A 16,979-nucleotide genomic window follows, 5' to 3' on the forward strand; every position below is an offset into this window, starting at 1 on the left:
ATTTCGAAACGCAATTTTTAAATGGTGAATTATCAGGCTCCGAAATACATGCTAATTTTGACGTAAACTTCAGTAACTGAATAAGCAAGACAGATAAGAAATAGCTTCAACGACCTAAAAAAATTTAATAACCATTGATAATTATTTTTCCATACTTTTTTTTTCGTCCCATTAGTTATTATTTCGTATCTCTGTTAAAAAATTATTCATGAAAAATTTTCCTTTGCTACTACATTTCCTACATCCACACTGACTCTTTTTCATTGCAATTTTTGTATTCTCTTATTATTTAGTCCTTCGATCGTATTAAATCACATTCAGATGTTCGATGCTAGAAACGACCAATCGATTTTAACCATTTAATGCTCAGTGCAACACTCATTCTACAAGTGCGTCAAATTTTGTCGGTGGTTGATATGTAATTTTCGTTAGCAAGTTTCCGTAGTTTCACTGATATAAAGTAGATTTTCACGTTTTCAGTTAAGAAATTAAGGCATTCTGTCGAAAAATAAATAAAAGGAAAGACTGAAAAATATACCTCTGTTTGGTATCGATATTTTCGACTTCAAAATGGCAAGATACAACATATATACCAGTGTTATAATGTTTAAATAACGATAAAGGGTCTGGGCGTTAAGAGCAATTTCGACTCGTCAGTATGGTAAACATAGAAAAGAGAATGAATGTGCCTTAATTTTGAAATTAAAACTCTACGACTTCTACTCGTCTTTATGTTCCATTTTTTCTATCGATAACATTTCACGAAATCGATTCAAATTTCGAGTGTCTTCACGGCTTATGAACCTTGGGTAGTATTAACCCCTTGCCATATGTTTTTTTTTACGACTACAATTTCAATACTTACATGATCGTTAATATTTTCCCATATAAAAAAGGAATTTTATTCTAATGTCAAATATTACATTTATTCAGTTAAATCGTTATTACGTGTCTGACTCGATGTTGTTAGGCAAAAGGTTAAGAAAACCATCGATCGTCGGATCATCTAATCCGATGCCCACGCATTGTTTTGCCACGAGTATACTCGGCATGCACGCGCCACACTGACTTCTAATAATACAGCGAGACGTATCAAGAGTGCACCATACAGAGACTGCTACTGCTTAAACTTCCTGTGTGTATCGGTGTCAGTTACAAACCGTCGGAAATGCACAAGACAACGCGACGTTCACGAGTCTAAGTATCGTTCTAGTGTATATCTTCATTTTGTTTTGATAAGAACATTAATAGAGGAAATAATAACGAGCGTCACGATGGCAGAACAATCGAAAAAATGTATGCCCACTCCCCCAAAATATAAAGTTTCTCGGTCAGAAAAACTCGGCAGGTATAGTTCTGTGGTTCTATAAATAAATAAATACAATTAAAAATTAATACAAACGAAAAAAATATATATATTTTTTGTTGTTATATTAATCTGACCGAAGATTCATACTTTTACGGAATAATTTACGGAACCAGCATTACATAGAAATTAATTTCTTACGCAGAATTTCATTCAGCTAAAAGAGAAAAAAATTGTACGAACGATCATTTTAAATTTCATTCGGTTATAACTTTCATGTTTGTATGATGCATTAAGATCCCCCAGTAGATCAGTGTGCAAAAGGCATATAATGAAACTTATCTATTGCTACTTATAATTCCTGCAATTTTAACAGCGAAATTTATGTAACTTTAGTTTTTATTATACTATTATCATTTGTTTATATTTTTGTTCAAAAATCAGGTAACTCCCGTTTCTTTTATAGTTTTTTTTAATTTCACATGTCAGTATTATGTTCATTTGTACAAATTTGTTGCGAAATGCATTTTATACTTTTTTCAGATATTTACAAGCAGCAAAAAATCTGGCAGCCGGTGAAGTAATACTTCGAGAGACACCGATCGCTGTCGGACCAACGACTTCCAGCAGGGATTACGTGTGTTTCGCCTGTTTGCGCTTATTACCGAAAATGAAAAGAACGCCGCAATTTCTGTGCCCCGAATGCAATGTTGCACCTTTATGTGGTACCGTCTGCGAGGTAATAAAGTAAAAAAGAAATAACCTATTTGGTTCTTATCGGTACAATATGTTGTTAAAAACAAATCATACACAAAATACGATATATTAAACTTGTTTCATAATTCCATTCTAGTTTGTCTTAAAATTTATATAAATTCTATTTAAGAGATTTATGGAACTTTGAACTGTTAAAAACTATTCAATTATTGGAACAATGCCTTCTTTATCGTTATATATTAGCAATTCCGAATTGTAATCACTTTAGCACACAGATAGTCACATTTACATTCTAATTATGGATTAGACACCTTCAGAAATGAATATTTAGTAAACATGGCGACCATTTATGGTATAGCCGTAATTTTTTTTTAGATTGTTGAAAACGTATCATATAATATCAATTTTTGGGTCAAGATTTGACAGTGATTGCCATTTACAATTTACTTCAATCACCAACTAAAATAACTACGATTTAATACCGAATTTCCTGAGAAAATTAGTTTTCCTAAAAGTAATTGTCGTGTAAACTTATACAGACTCCTCTGGATTATCGTCTGGCTTGTTCTACACGATTATTGTCCAGGCGTCATCCCTACCACTGAGGAGGAGGACGTGGATTTTCTAAAGCGGATACTTTGTTGCCTGCTTTGGGCAAAAAACAAATTTATGAAGGTCTAAAGCATTTCTCCCTATAAGATTATTGTCCGAGTTTGGGACGATAATTGCGAGGAGTCTGTAGCATTGTTCTCCTCAATTACCCTGTGTCCTTTACAGAATTTTAACTCTTTGCACTTGGAATTCCTGATTTTCCATACATTTTGTCCCTTCAGAGGGGATAATCGAGTGCAAAGGGTTAAACAAGATTATGTATTTTCAGAGACACCCGAAGTATCATACAACGGACGAATGCGAAATATTCAAGAATAATACGGGTCTATCGTCCAACAATATGGCGGATGTGGTCGGTGTCTTGTTGCCGTTAAGATTATGGCTATTGAAACAGAGGGATCCAGAATCGTGGAGGTTGGTAGAATCCATGGAATCCCACATGGACAAAAGGAGAAACACGTCCGTATGGAAGGACAGGGAAGCGAACGTTATAAACGTATGTAAAAACAACGGTGTCCGACCCGTCTACATCTGCGTAACATCATCTCACTGTGACGACTCAATAGCACAAGGACTTAACTTGAATTAATTTGATCCTCTTGTATGTCATTCGCGAATTTTTCATTTAATACTATCCCGATGTAAATTCACTTTCACTCACCGTAAAAGTTTCACCGATAGCTATTAACACTGAACATTGGTTCATCGACATCGACCTTGACTGACGTTAGGTGTTAACAGACATTTAAATGTGTGTCGGTGAATCGGCGTCAATGCACTAACTACACCGTGGAAGTTTATGCAAATTCACAATTCCAAATACTGATATGTAAAGATTAAGGGGTAAAAAAAGATGGTTTGTGGTGTACAATATATAGTAAATCCTCGATAAGTGTTCAAAGGCTCCTCGGCACTGAACATTAAATATTTCATAAACTAATGATCGTATGCGGCTGAAGCAAATATCATTGGCTTCAAAATTTCAAACTCTATCACTGTCATACACCTCATTAAAAAGTCAGTGCTACACCTGGAGACCTCTCCTTATCAATGCCGAGGAGCCTTCGAACACTCATCGAGGATTCACTGTAGCACCTCGTTCAATCAGCTGAAATGGAATCTGGGCAAAATGAAATCTAATTACAAAATCCAAATCACAATTGCAATGTAATTGCAAAACAATGACATTGTAATTAACTATACTAAATTTACAATGTAATTGCAACTTAGATATTGCAATTGGATTTACTTTGCCGAACTCTGTTCGATAAGTGGACCCCCTTTGGCTTGCCTATACCTGTCACTTCGGACAAGGTTAGTTTTCAATAACGATCCCATAGTTTTCATCTAAGTTTATCATTAAACCGTACGTAAAAACAGGTGATCAAGGCCCTTCGATTAATTACCGTGGACGATGCTGCCGCCGCCGAATTTCTGCAACGGTTGTGCGGAATTTTAGACGTGAACACGTTCGAGCTACGGTCCCCGGGAGGTCTGGACGGGCTTCTTTTACGAGGTTTATATACGGAAGCCTCCCTCATGGCACACGACTGCAGGGGGAACACTCATCTCACAGTGGACGATGACTTTCAGCTGACCGTATACGCAAGTCTACCTATACAAGAGGGCGATGCTATTCTTTTCAATTACACATCGTCACTTCTGGTTGGTCAACTTCTCACTAATAGGAATCGTTAACACATCGATGAAACATTGCTAAAATTCGCTGCACTTATTGGTCCACCGAACACGGACACCAAACTGAAAATATCCTTCGTAACGAGACCAATAATGCTCGAATACAGTAAATCCTCGACGAGTGTTCGAAGACTTCTCGGCACTGACAAGAAGAGATCCTCAGGTGAAACGCTGATGTTTTAATGAAGATTAGCACAGTGATAATGCTTGAAATTCTGAAGCCAATGATATTTATTTCAGCCGCATACGACCATTAGTTTATGAAATATTTAATGTTCAGTGCCGAAGAGTCTTCATACATTTATTTTCAGTACAAAATTGAACACTTCGAGTCACCTTTCAAAAAATTATGAACACTTTTCAAAACGCAAATGTTGCTCCTTCCACGGCGAATTTTCGACTGAAGCTCAAAAGTCACTATACCTGGTTTTTGTTTATAGCCGAACTTCGTTGCTTAGGGGCCGGTGGGAGAAATACGGACCCAGGATAATCCCGGACACAGTGATATTCACTTATTCCACACACTGTCGATGCGTGACTTTTTGTTGTGACTTTTCTCGGCACTACATATCGTAAAAACAATCAAGGAAACATGGCACGAAGGGTAGGTGATGCGTGGATATCATTGTGTCTGGGATTACTCTACGTCCGTGTTTTCCTCAACGTCCTCTACCTGTCCAAAATTCTTGGGTGTTCCATACTACATACACCCACCCTAATAGACGAAACCCCATTGAGGAACTTTACTTCGCCTGAAAACAATAATAATGACTACGTTTTCAGTGAATGTTAATTAATGCTAATGGAGAAAGTTACAGCTTCAATTTTAATTTTACAGCTTGATTAATACCAAAGTGTGTTAACGTTCCTGAAAATATTATCATTCCACTTTATACAATAACTTATAAGTAGACTGCGAATGTTTATGCATTTATAGCATTCCTTAATATTATTTATGTGTTATTACAAATGTAGTGAAACCTCTAATACAGAATTTAAGATTATGTCCTATTTTAATTTTTAAATATTTGTACCTAAAGTTGTGAATTTGCACAAAGTTCCACAGTCTACTTATAAGAATTCGTTGTTTCAGAAAAATTGCAATCTTCCTCCAGATTTGCAAATCGTGGCGTATCGAAAGGCAATCCTAGATATTTGTTTCAACTAAAAGAGTTTTTAGCTGTATGTGATGATTAGACTGCGGGTTCTATGCATTTAGAGTTTAAAGGGCTCTATAATATACAATAAAAGACAAAAGTTTCATTAGATATGTAACGAGGTTTCTACTTTATTCTTAACCTAATGGGATACTTAAAGGGAAAAAATTCCTACTTTTATTTTTCTCCTCTTGAATTACTTTATAAAATGTCCTTTTGCATTCAAAATCCGCAGTCTAGTGATGATGTGGAAACGTTTCATGGAATTATTTCATTATTAGGGAACGACAGGCAGAAGAGAACACTTACGTGGCGGGAAGTACTTCGAATGCGATTGCTCGTTATGCAGAGATCCATACGAAATGGGATCGTACATGAGCAGCATTCTGTGCCCACGGTGTAGAGAAGGTTACATAGGGATGCAGAATCCGTTGGCAATCGATCCGTACGAGAGAAACATGAGGTGGCAATGCAATAAATGCAAGAGAAGCATCGGAGGTCGCCTTGTACGAGCTACTTTGGACATAAGCAGAACGCTGATCGATGACACGGATGACAGTGACATCAAAGTATGTACCAGATCGTGTCCCGTAAAGCCAAGGCGAGCACGTTTTACATAAAAAAAGAAAAGAGTCTGTCATTAACATGTAGGTCATGTCCAAATTAAGATATTGAAAACGATCTGTAAAATGGCTTAGGGCCTTAAGAGATTTCGAGAAGTTACGCAATAAGTATTCATGGTTTCTATCGATGTTCTTGTTTCATTGTTCTTCCACTTCTTTTAAAACCATTTTCAAGGGTCTGGAAGTGTTAACAACTAAACTGATGCGATCCCTTCACCCGAATCATTTCTTACTACTCTCCTTGAAGCAGAAGTTATTGGCGGCGTATAGAAAAGAGGTGGCAACGCTAAACCCACAGAAGAAATGTATGCAGAGAATGTTGGACACGTGCAAGGAAGTGTGCGATGTACTGGATATAGTTGAGCCGGGGATATCTCGGTTAAAGGGTAACTTTTAACATTTCATTTCGCGTCAGTTTTCATGTACACCAGTATTTTTCGACGTTCTGTCCGTGGGTAACGGAATATTCCGTGTATTTCCGACAATGATAGTCTCTTAAAGAATACGAATTGCTTCATGAAATTTGATGTATATATCAAGAAGTATCCATTTTTAGGTATAATGCTGTACGAAATGCACTTACCATTGGTACTGTTAGCGAACCGCGCATACGCGGGACGTGAAATTTCATCGATGGAACTGACTTCCCGCCTCGAGAAAGCCGGAAGTCTACTGAAAAAGTCGCTCAGGACGCTTCTTTTGGAGCCGACCGACACGCCGGAAGGAAAATTAGCGAAACGAGCGTTACAAGAATTAAAGGCTCTTAATCAAAACATCGCTGATGTTAAGACGATTGCCACGATGGAAGACACACGTGTACACAATAAAAGGAAATCACAAAAAGATAAGTCGAATACGAAGAAATAAAATTTGTGTTGTTCGATCCTTGTCTACAAAATAAATTGAGTATACACATTGCTCCTACAGTAAAATTCTGATGCTCCTATTCATATGCTAACATAAGATCAATTTAAACGTAGATTCCGTTATAACATGACGGCGCGTCGTATCACGTGATTCACGTGACGAATACTTTCATTGGTTCATTTCACGGTGATCAGGAACGTACCTGTTGGCAATATAGCCTGACCCCGCCTGAGCACAAAGCTCCCTTCTTTCATTCTTTCAAATGAAATATCGTATTGCTCACCAAACCTCTGGCTTCTAGACTGCAGCAACTTCCTTCAATAGCGACATTTACAGCCGACATTTTTAATAAAAAGCAATTTTTTGTAACTCTAAACGATAAATATATAGTACTGAAAGTTTCATAATGATTTATTTAATAGTCTTTTTGTAATAAATTCACAAAGATCAGCTTATGTTCAGCGTTCTATATGTAATTTTCCCCTTAACGCGCAAAAACCTCTTATGTTACGTAAAACCAATTCCAATTGATACAGTAAATTTGTGGTTCTGGCATGTGCTACCGTTGAATTAAATAGGTTTTTGTATATGCTAATATGGAATCAAATAAGTTCTTGTATATGCTAGCGTGGAACAAAAACGGGTAAATTCCTACTATTAAAGTCGACGGGCATGATTAGGCACTATATTGTTTTCTCGTAAAATCATTAAGTTGTAAAACTGCCCCTGTTTCGGTAGTCGAAACTATAATTCGAGACAATTAAGCCTCTTCAGGAGCGTGCAATATCAATTTAAAATGGGTTACCTGCAGTTTAATTTAAACCAATATAGTAATTACTATTGAGTAGGAAGCGGCAGAGGCTAAATACCGTATACTTTTGATGAAATATTGTAAGCAGAAGTTTTACATATCAATTTGCAAATGACGTTTACAACCTGACATTCAAGCCGCTTCCAAGCATGTTAGGACCCCTTGCGGTGACACTGGCACCACTGGGGCAGTGGCAGTGGCACCCCGTGCACACCGCGTACAGCGTACACCCTACTTACAGCCTGTTACAGCCCTTGGTGCGGTTACATGAATAAGCGACTCTAATAAACGCTTAACAACACTTATTTTTACAAGGATACAATTGAACTTGATTGACTACAATATCATTCCTGTCGACTTTATGCCAGAATTGGCCGCTTGGTGCAGCACACATACTCGGGGACAACGATACCCGGGCTGACTGGGAGGTTGGGGACTGGGGCGCGTGAGCACTCTCATTTCCTCTCTAGTGATATGTAAAATATTTTCATTTATTTTAGTATATAATTAGTATGTTTGACCAAAGCATTATTGGTCTATGTTTCTTCGTCTGTCTAGCAGTGGTTTTTAACTGTTCATTACATCGTATAGAAGAAGGTCATGTTGGTGTTTATTTTAGGGTAATTATTTTCAAAGGTAAAATAATATGATATAATTCTAACGATATACGTGTATTTATTATGTTATACAGGGAGGGGCATTATTGCCTCAAGTAAGTAATCCTGGATTTCATATGATGATACCTTTATTAACAAACTACAGATCTGTTCAAGTGACATTGCAAACAGATGAAATAAAAAATGTACCATGTGGTACAAGCGGTGGTGTGATGATCTACTTTGACCGTATAGAAGTTGTAAACATATTAGATGCAAATAGCGGTATTACATTTATAAATCATGTATAAAGAATCAACAAAACTAAATTAATAACAATTTACATACTAATCAATTTTTTACATTATACAGTTTATAATATTGTGAGAAATTTCACGGCAGACTATGATCAAACATTAATATTTAACAAAATACATCATGAATTAAACCAATTTTGTTCTGTACGTACATTACACGAAGTATACATAGATTTGTTTGACCAGATAGATGAAAATTTAAAAACTGCTCTGCAAAAAGATTTAAATGATCTGGCACCTGGCTTAAGTATTCATGCTGTTCGAGTTACAAAACCTAAAATTCCAGAAACTATAAGGAAGAATTATGAGTTAATGTAAGTACAAATTTGAATTGGTAATAAGAACAGTACAGATGGTGATCACATTATTACTATTAAATACAAATGTGTATATATTTTTTTAGGGAGGCTGAAAAGACAAAATTATTGATAGCTATACAACATCAGAAAGTGGTAGAAAAGGATGCAGAAACTGACAGGAAGAAAGCTATTATTGAAGCTGAAAAGCAAGCACAAGTATCAAAAATTCAGTACAGTCAGAACATTATGGAAAAGGAATCCCTTCAACAAATAGTCGAAATTGAAAATGCAATACATTTGGCTAAGCAAAAGAGTTATACTCATGCTGAATATTACAAAATAACTATGCAGGCAGAGGCGAATCAGCTTCTTTTTACTAAAGAATATTTAGAATTAAAGAAATATGAAGCACTAGCCCAAAATGCAAAAGTTTATTTTGTTCAGGAAACACCAAAAATGTTCATGCACGACAGTAGTTTTAGTAATAATCCTGTACATTCCAGTGTAGATACGAAAGAATCATAAAGTTGAATATTAGTTTTTATTTTCTTTAATAATAAATTCTGTTATACTGGTACGTTTAACTAACTTGAGTACATTTCAGAGTGAGATTTAAATTCTTGTTAACTTTGTATATCTGAGAATAAAGTACAATTTGTACATTTTTACTGCCTTCTTTCGTAGTTTTTTAATCAAGTTAATAAAATTTTCGAATGAGAACATTACTTAATAGAATTACAATAACTAAAAATTTACAACTCTGTACTGAATGTATTATTTCATTTTGCCCTGAAATGAATCAAATTAATAAATGTTTTATGACAGATTAAAAGTGTATAGTTCAAAATAGACCTTAGATTTATAAATTCCTATTTTTATAAACCCAATTTAACTTTGTAATTATATAAAACTATAGTTCCTCCTTAATAAACCGTTCTAATTTACAATATTATGTGTATACACAGTCATTATAAATTTTTTATTTTGTCATTTTTTCTTCTACTTTAATAGTAACTAAAAAGAAACTTAGTAATAACATAATATAAGTGAATCCATTAACTTTAACTAACTCGAAAATGTTTCGCCGTTTCGATTATAAACCGCGCCTGCCGTTAGAGAATATTAGGGCGAGTACTCAATACATCACTGGTTCCAACGCCCTCTTTAAAATTAAAAAAGTAATCCGATTATTTCTTACAGTAAACTACATGGTCCATGGTAAATTACACATGCATAGTTACAGTATCCGTGATTTGTGGAGTCGCTTTTGTCACGGGGTGCTCTTGGTGTTCTGTGTTTTATTGTCAGAACCGCACTGCAAACCAGCAAACATTAAATTTAACATGGCACCAGTTGACAGTTCACCGAGAGGAAATATGGGTGGATTTGAACTTGTATATTCTGTGAAAACTAATGATACAATACCGGTGCATGTGTATAAATCTACAAATACCGGAATTACGGTTTGTATAGCAGAAGTTGATGGACCTCTTGTTTATGGCTATTTTGGCTTAGGTAATTTTTTTCTTCATATTTTATTTATTATATTCACTCTAAATGCGAAATCTACCTTAATATATTATTAGTAACTGTATGTAAACGTATGTTACAATAACGTAACATACTATTGTCCCATTTAACATATTTCAAATTTAGCTACTGAGGCACACGACGACGATGGATTGCCTCATACATTGGAACATCTTATTTTCTTGGGAAGCGAGGATTATCCTTACAAAGGTATTTTAGATTTATGGGCAAACAGATGTTTGGCATCTGGTACTAATGCAACAACAATGATGGATTTTACCTGTTATACGATGTCAACTGCTAGCAGTGAAGGATTCTTATCCTTAATGCCTGTATATTTGGAACATATTCTTTACCCAACGCTTACGGTAACATAACTCAGATATTTAGACACATAATCCAAGTATTCAAATTACATTTGTTAAAACAATCAATTTACAAAGTTTTTTTTCACATGTTTGAATAGGATTCAGCTTATCTTACAGAAATACATCATGTTAATGGTAAAGGTGAGAATGCTGGTGTAGTGTACTGTGAAATGCAAGGCAGAGAAAACATAGGAGAATATTTGGTATATCAAGAACTGTCTCGTGCAATGTTTCCTGGTCATTGTGGTTATAAATCAATAACTGGAGGTAAAAACCCATAATTTACTAAGTGTAATAGTTTTTCATATATGCTAGAATATTAAATGAAAGACTAAGTTCGTTCACAAATTTTGTTTCTTTTTACAGGAGCATTAAAAAATCTCAGAGAAAGTACTAATAATGAAAAAGTAAGACAATATCATAAGGACTTCTATAGGCCTGAAAATTTGACCCTAGTAATAATTGGTCAAATAAAACATGTTGATGTGTTCAAAGCTTTACAACCTCTGGAACAGAAAATCATGTTGAAAGTACACAAACGAAACTTTTATATATCTTGATTCATTATTTCGTCAGAAAATAAATAAGAGACTGTAAAAAGTAATGTTTCAGGGAAATAGGGGTGTATTTGAAAAGCCTTGGCAAAGTCCTGTACCACCTCTGCTCAAAAGCATAGATTTAGATGTGCAATATCCTTGTGATGATGAAGACAATGGAGTAGTGAAAGTTGCTTGGCGGGGACCGTCTATTGTTAACGAAATATATGATTTCGTTGGTTGTATTTTGCTGTTACACTATCTTACTGATACATCGGTCAGTCCGCTACAACAAGAATTTCTTGAAACTAGTGAACCATATGCTAGCAATGTCGGTTACTATCCTTGCGAGTATTCCGTCAGTGTTCTATGCCTTCAATTCGAAAATGTGCCGAAGCCAAAAATCTCACATGTAAAGGCTCAATTGCAAAAGACGTTAAATGATGTGCACGAAAAAGGTATCGATATGAAACGATTGAAAACGGTCATTCACAGGCGTATCCTTCAAACACTAAGCTGCTTGGAAAGTAATCCTCAAAATGTAATAGCTCACATGCTTTTTATACATGTTCTTTACGGCAATACAAAAGAAGATGTAAGTCATTTTTATGGCATATTATGATGTGTTTCGTTTAAAAATATTTATACGATAACAGTACCTATTCTCTTAAAATTTAGTTAGACCAAAGATTAAACGACATAAAAGATCTCAAGAAATTGGAAATGGAGCCTGAATCTTACTGGTTGAACCTTTTGAAAAAATACTTTCTTGATTCTCCATTGATTGTAGTTAAAGGAATCCCCAGCTTAAACAAGCAGCTTGAATTAACCGAGAAAGAGAAAGAACGTGTAGCTAAACAAATTGAAGATTTAGGCGAGGAAGGCCTTCAACTGAAAGAAAAAGAACTGGAAGGAGCTATTGCTAAAAATAATGTATGTAGCACATTAAAGTTTAGAGTTCTATAAACATTTCTCCCTCTTGTCGTTAACATTCAGATTTTCTGTACTTCAAGATACCAGTACCTGATGAAATATTAAGTTCAGTACCTATACCAAGTACTGATCTGATCAGTTTCCATCATATCAAAAGTTACACGACAGAAACTACCGAGCAACATTCTAGATTCGCCGTAACAGAGCTGCCGTTTTATACATACCTGGATCACGTTACCACAAATTTTGTGAATGTACGTACCTAAATTTGTCATGTGGTCGCAATTAAAACCGATTTTTTCGTTCAAATCTGCATTTAATCGTTCAATCGTTTTCAGATTTGCGTTATCATGAATACATCATCCGTCGAAAGAAAGTATAAACCTTACATTCCTTTGTTACTCGAAGTTATTATGGAATCTCCAGTAAAGCGAAATGGACAACTGGTTCCATATGAAGAAGTGGTAGCTGAATTGGAAGCAGATACTGTTGAAACTACGACTGGACTCGGACATTCATCTCCCTCAAGATTTTCGTGCGGACCATATAGTTACTGTGCCATTTTATGGTTGCAAGTAATTTACAAATCTTCATTCATTCTAATATTGTATCTATCGATTATTTCAAATGATTGTTTCCGTTGATTAGCTGGAGATAGAGAAATACGAAAAAGGTGTACAGTGGATTAAAGAGCTTTTATATGAAACCGAACTAACACCTAATAGATTAAAAATAATAGCCACAAAAATGGTCAATGATGTTGCTCAATTTAAAAGGAACGGATTCCAAGTTGTGGGCGATTTAATGAGAGGATTGTTGTATAACAAAGGTAGGAAAACAATTTCTACGAAATCCTAGTATCCTCATAAAAAATTATGTACGAATTTTAAACATTTAGACAGTAATCAATTCACGTCCAGTATGCTGCGACAACAGAAATTTCTTAATAGCATCTTAGAACGTTTGAATAATGAAGAAGGGCAAAGGGAAGTTTTATCAGAAATTGAAATTGTTAGAAAAGTTTTAACAACGCCTAAAAATATGACTCTGTACGTGGCGACTAATGTGGATAAGTTGACCATTCAGATTCCGAATGTCTACGATTCATGGAATACTCATTTTTCTGAGTTAACTATGTCAGATAAAACCAAGTAAATATTACTTTTCAAACTTCCAAAATTCCTTATTACGTTGGTGTCTAAATTCTAATTGCGCAATTTAATTACATAGACTCGAAGTTATTCCTGATTCAGCATTTATAAATCCTCCGGATGAAATCCCGTGTAAGGGATGCGTTACAGGATTGGGTTGTATAGAATCCTCGTTTTTATCACAATGTTGTCCGTGCATAAATAATCATCAAGATCCAGATTTAGCACCTTTGCTTGTTTGTTTACAGTACTTAACCCAGATAGAGGTAGGTAAAAAACACATGTTTACTGTTACTCGCAGTGTTACAAAATTACGTTTTTGTAGGGTCCCATGTGGAAACTTATAAGAGGCCAAGGTCTTTCTTACGACTGCAATATCTATGCTAAACCGAGCGAGGGATTATTACATTTGACATTTTATAGATCAACAAATATTATAGCAGCATACAAAGAAGCAAAATCAATTGTAGTAAGTATACATTTCAATATTTGAACGATCAAACCTACAGCATTTACATGGAGAATGTTCGTTTTTTTTATTTAATTAATCACGTTTTTATGGATCTATTTTTTTGTTATAGAATATGCATGTTTCCGAAAATAAATGGGAGAAATTACTTTTCGAATCAGCAAAATCTTCTCTAATATATGAAATCATTGAAAAGGAGCAGAGTGTGTGTGCCTTGGTACAACAGTCATTATTGTCTTATTTCAAAAATGTTTCACATAATTACACTCAGCAAATGGTGCAACGTATATCTACAGTAACGACTGAGGATATGGGTCGAATAGCATCTAAATATTTGACACCGTTATTCGACCCAAAAGAGTGTAAAACAACAATCGTTTGTCACCCATCTAAAGTACAAGAAGTGGCTAGTGCATTTAAAGAGTAAGTAAATATACGTTATATTCACACATTTTAACACGTATTTAATATATGAAATATATACTTCATACATATTTTCTTACAGATTGGGCCATGATCTTAAACTGTACAACAGCCTTGAAGAAAATTACTTAAATGATTGGTAGTATTTCATGAAATTATTATTACATATACACTATTACTAATTTAAAACAAATGCTTATTGATTCATATTTGTAAGTCAAAACTAAAATAAACGTTCAATAATTTTAACTATGAGCGCCACTATGCATTTAATAAACAAGTTATACTTTTATAGAAATTATGTAATTTTATAGTAATTAAACTTTAACGAAATTTGATGTTTTAATGTATTTTTTATAACCTTCTTCTGAAATTACAATATTAAAAATGTTTCAAGTAATTAACAACAATAAAACAGAGGAATAAACATTTAAATATTTTGAAAAGTGATAAATTTAGAAGATTAAAGTGTTTAAATGTTATAATAAATACTTTCTGTAAAAAAAACAAGCATAATATCAATAAAATATTGCATATCAATAATTTTTAATGATTTATATTTACAGCAATATGAATATTATGACACAGAAATGCTTATTATTTCCAACACTGATACACCTTTTTGTTTGATTGGTGAATAAACTCCACCGTAAACTTGTAAACCAAGCATTGTAATATTTGCAGTATCCAATGGTCCTGCATCAGGTATCTCTCGTCCGCGATAATACGGTTTGAACTTTGCCAACGGTAATGTTACAGTTGAAAATGTAGTATTTGACATTGGTGCCTACATTAATAAATTTTTTTAGTGATTTAATATTAAAAAGACGAATGAATATCAGATATATAAGTATATTAATTGCTGATTATATGTGCAATTAAAAAACTCTCAAGATAATCAATAATATAATATAATGAATTAATGACAAATCCTCTATGAATTATTTAAAATACTACAACTGAATTTTACCAAGAATATTTGCTCATATGTTATATCTTCGTTTGTCTCAAGACCTTTATGTCGAAAAACAATTTTGTAATGGTCATTGCTACCTTGTCCTCTACAAGTGATTTCAATATTCTTAAAGTTCAATAAATTTAAATTTGCTCTTTTTCGAATTCCTGCAAAACCAGCTCCATTCGGTTGTGGATTTAAAAGAGTAAAAAATATAGCACGTTGAAAAACTTGAGTAGTTTGCAATGCTAAAACAGCTTTTGACATTCCTACTGTTCTGACAGTGTCAGATATTTCCATCCAGTCATCCACATTGTTTACAGTTGTAAAATCAAAAAGTATTTCTCGATCCCTAATACAATGTATACAGAAAAAAGATTTTAAAGTATAAAAACTATTTAAAAATTTCATTTTTTTTTCAAAGATTTCAAATTTAAAAGAAGTGTTAAAGTACATAATTATATAATCGTGATTATTGTACGAATTTTTTATAATATATTAATTTTGTGTTAACAGCACTTACGAATTATTAACCATTCTTATTATATTCGAAGCGGCAAATAGGTTATAATAAGTTCGAATAACAAATGCAATAAGAAACTGTATTGTTAACATTATTTAGAATTAATAAGATGATTAGCAACTTTTACAAGGAAAGATGTTCGTTGCAGATAGTAGACATAGTACAGATTATTTCAAAATGTTTACAAAGTATGATACGGCAAGAAACCTATTTTTTAAAACAATTCTATTATGTAAAGTATCTAGAACATAAAATATTAATATATTATAAGTTATGCATTCTATAGTTACATGGAACTATTCTATTTCTTATAATAGAATATAACAGAAATTTATTTAATAAAGATATTTTGTAACGTACAACGAGTAATGAAAGTTTCAAAAGACGGATCGACAGACAGATTTTCATGTTTATTGTTACCATTAAACTTTTATAATTTCTGTAAATACTGTTTCATCTTTTCTTAAATTTGTATGTTTACTTTATATTTACTAATTTAATTCTTTAATGTAGCATAATATTTGTATACTTTTTATAAGTAATAATATGAACCTTCAGTATCCTATTGCTCGAATGCTTTCGTTGCTAATTGTAAATATAATAGGTACCAAAATGTAACGAAGTATGAATCGGCTTGTATATGGGGACAATTTTAAGTTTACATTTCATTGACGTAAATAAGTTCTCAAAATTTAGAGGCAAGTTTTTTACTTCATAATAAAACTGGAAGTATTAATTATTCATAGCATGGACGTATTTAGCTGCAGTAATCGTAAGGATATGTATTTAGAAATAAGAAAAGACTGATTCTGTGTTCTAAATTGTTTGATTACTTAACAATATACTAATGAAAGCAAGAAATCGGTAAAATATTAAAAGGTTAACCCCCAATAACAACAACAGTCATCATTGGTCCCTGTACCTGTACACTGCGGGTGAAATGTACAAATCACGAGGAAACTGTTCATTTTCAGTCTGAGTAAATAATATAAAATAAACAAAAAGTTTTACGTAACATTACAAAATAGAAAAAAATTATAGCAAATAGATTCAAAATTGAAAATATTAAAAATCAACAGTATGTTATA

The 16,979-nt window shown here is 33.7% G+C and overlaps 4 protein-coding genes across 4 annotated transcripts; 3 read left to right on the top strand and 1 right to left on the bottom strand.

Annotated features, from left to right (window-relative positions):
• The first annotated feature begins 1,298 nt into the window (after positions 1-1,298).
• Positions 1,299-6,980, top strand: LOC107193646. Its single transcript, XM_015583135.1, has 7 exons — positions 1,299-1,348; positions 1,850-2,045; positions 2,904-3,131; positions 4,016-4,300; positions 5,772-6,059; positions 6,289-6,499; positions 6,670-6,980. The coding sequence occupies exons 1-7, from the start codon at positions 1,299-1,301 to the stop codon at positions 6,978-6,980; spliced, it is 1,569 nt and encodes a 522-aa protein (XP_015438621.1).
• A 1,007-nt stretch (positions 6,981-7,987) lies between these two features.
• LOC107193647 (erlin-1-like) lies at positions 7,988-9,528 on the top strand. Its single transcript, XM_015583136.1, has 4 exons — positions 7,988-8,411; positions 8,483-8,672; positions 8,760-9,018; positions 9,108-9,528. Exons 1-4 carry the CDS (start codon positions 8,304-8,306, stop codon positions 9,526-9,528), a joined length of 978 nt encoding a protein of 325 aa, XP_015438622.1. The 5' UTR covers positions 7,988-8,303.
• A 774-nt stretch (positions 9,529-10,302) lies between these two features.
• On the top strand, positions 10,303-14,590 carry LOC107193682 (uncharacterized protein C05D11.1-like). Its single transcript, XM_015583173.1, has 14 exons — positions 10,303-10,518; positions 10,660-10,901; positions 11,000-11,168; positions 11,268-11,431; positions 11,514-12,032; positions 12,116-12,370; positions 12,451-12,624; positions 12,709-12,945; positions 13,019-13,199; positions 13,269-13,521; positions 13,601-13,787; positions 13,847-13,990; positions 14,103-14,413; positions 14,496-14,590. The coding sequence occupies exons 1-14, from the start codon at positions 10,347-10,349 to the stop codon at positions 14,554-14,556; spliced, it is 3,069 nt and encodes a 1,022-aa protein (XP_015438659.1). The 5' UTR covers positions 10,303-10,346; the 3' UTR covers positions 14,557-14,590.
• Positions 14,591-14,990: 400 nt separating this feature from the next.
• On the bottom strand, positions 14,991-15,905 carry LOC107193648. Its single transcript, XM_015583137.1, has 3 exons — positions 15,892-15,905; positions 15,384-15,720; positions 14,991-15,200 (listed from the first exon to the last, which is right to left on the bottom strand). The coding sequence occupies exons 1-3, from the start codon at positions 15,903-15,905 to the stop codon at positions 14,991-14,993; spliced, it is 561 nt and encodes a 186-aa protein (XP_015438623.1).
• Between the last annotated feature and the right edge of the window lie 1,074 nt (positions 15,906-16,979).

The sequence above is a fragment of the Dufourea novaeangliae genome, unplaced genomic scaffold, assembly GCF_001272555.1.
Source record: "Dufourea novaeangliae isolate 0120121106 unplaced genomic scaffold, ASM127255v1 scaffold25, whole genome shotgun sequence".
Lineage (NCBI taxonomy): Eukaryota > Metazoa > Arthropoda > Insecta > Hymenoptera > Halictidae > Dufourea > Dufourea novaeangliae.

What these genes read in the sequence shown, in the direction of transcription:
- LOC107193646 (XM_015583135.1), top strand. Translation starts at nt 1,299, where the DNA reads ATGCCCACTCCCCCAAAATATAAAGTTTCTCGGTCAGAAAAACTCGGC. An exon ending in GGGAAGCGAACGTTATAAAC is followed by an intron (nt 3,132 to 4,015) that starts GTATGTAAAAAC and finishes ACGTAAAAACAG; the next exon opens with GTGATCAAGGCCCTTCGATT. An exon ending in CGGATGACAGTGACATCAAA is followed by an intron (nt 6,060 to 6,288) that starts GTATGTACCAGA and finishes ACCATTTTCAAG; the next exon opens with GGTCTGGAAGTGTTAACAAC.
- LOC107193647 (XM_015583136.1), top strand. Translation starts at nt 8,304, where the DNA reads ATGTTTGACCAAAGCATTATTGGTCTATGTTTCTTCGTCTGTCTAGCA. An exon ending in ATGTTGGTGTTTATTTTAGG is followed by an intron (nt 8,412 to 8,482) that starts GTAATTATTTTC and finishes TATGTTATACAG; the next exon opens with GGAGGGGCATTATTGCCTCA. An exon ending in AGGAAGAATTATGAGTTAAT is followed by an intron (nt 9,019 to 9,107) that starts GTAAGTACAAAT and finishes ATATTTTTTTAG; the next exon opens with GGAGGCTGAAAAGACAAAAT.
- LOC107193682 (XM_015583173.1), top strand. Translation starts at nt 10,347, where the DNA reads ATGGCACCAGTTGACAGTTCACCGAGAGGAAATATGGGTGGATTTGAA. An exon ending in ACGGCAATACAAAAGAAGAT is followed by an intron (nt 12,033 to 12,115) that starts GTAAGTCATTTT and finishes CTTAAAATTTAG; the next exon opens with TTAGACCAAAGATTAAACGA. An exon ending in AGGATTGTTGTATAACAAAG is followed by an intron (nt 13,200 to 13,268) that starts GTAGGAAAACAA and finishes TTAAACATTTAG; the next exon opens with ACAGTAATCAATTCACGTCC.
- LOC107193648 (XM_015583137.1), bottom strand. An exon ending in CATATGAGCAAATATTCTTG is followed by an intron (nt 15,201 to 15,383) that starts GTAAAATTCAGT and finishes TTATTAATGTAG; the next exon opens with GCACCAATGTCAAATACTAC.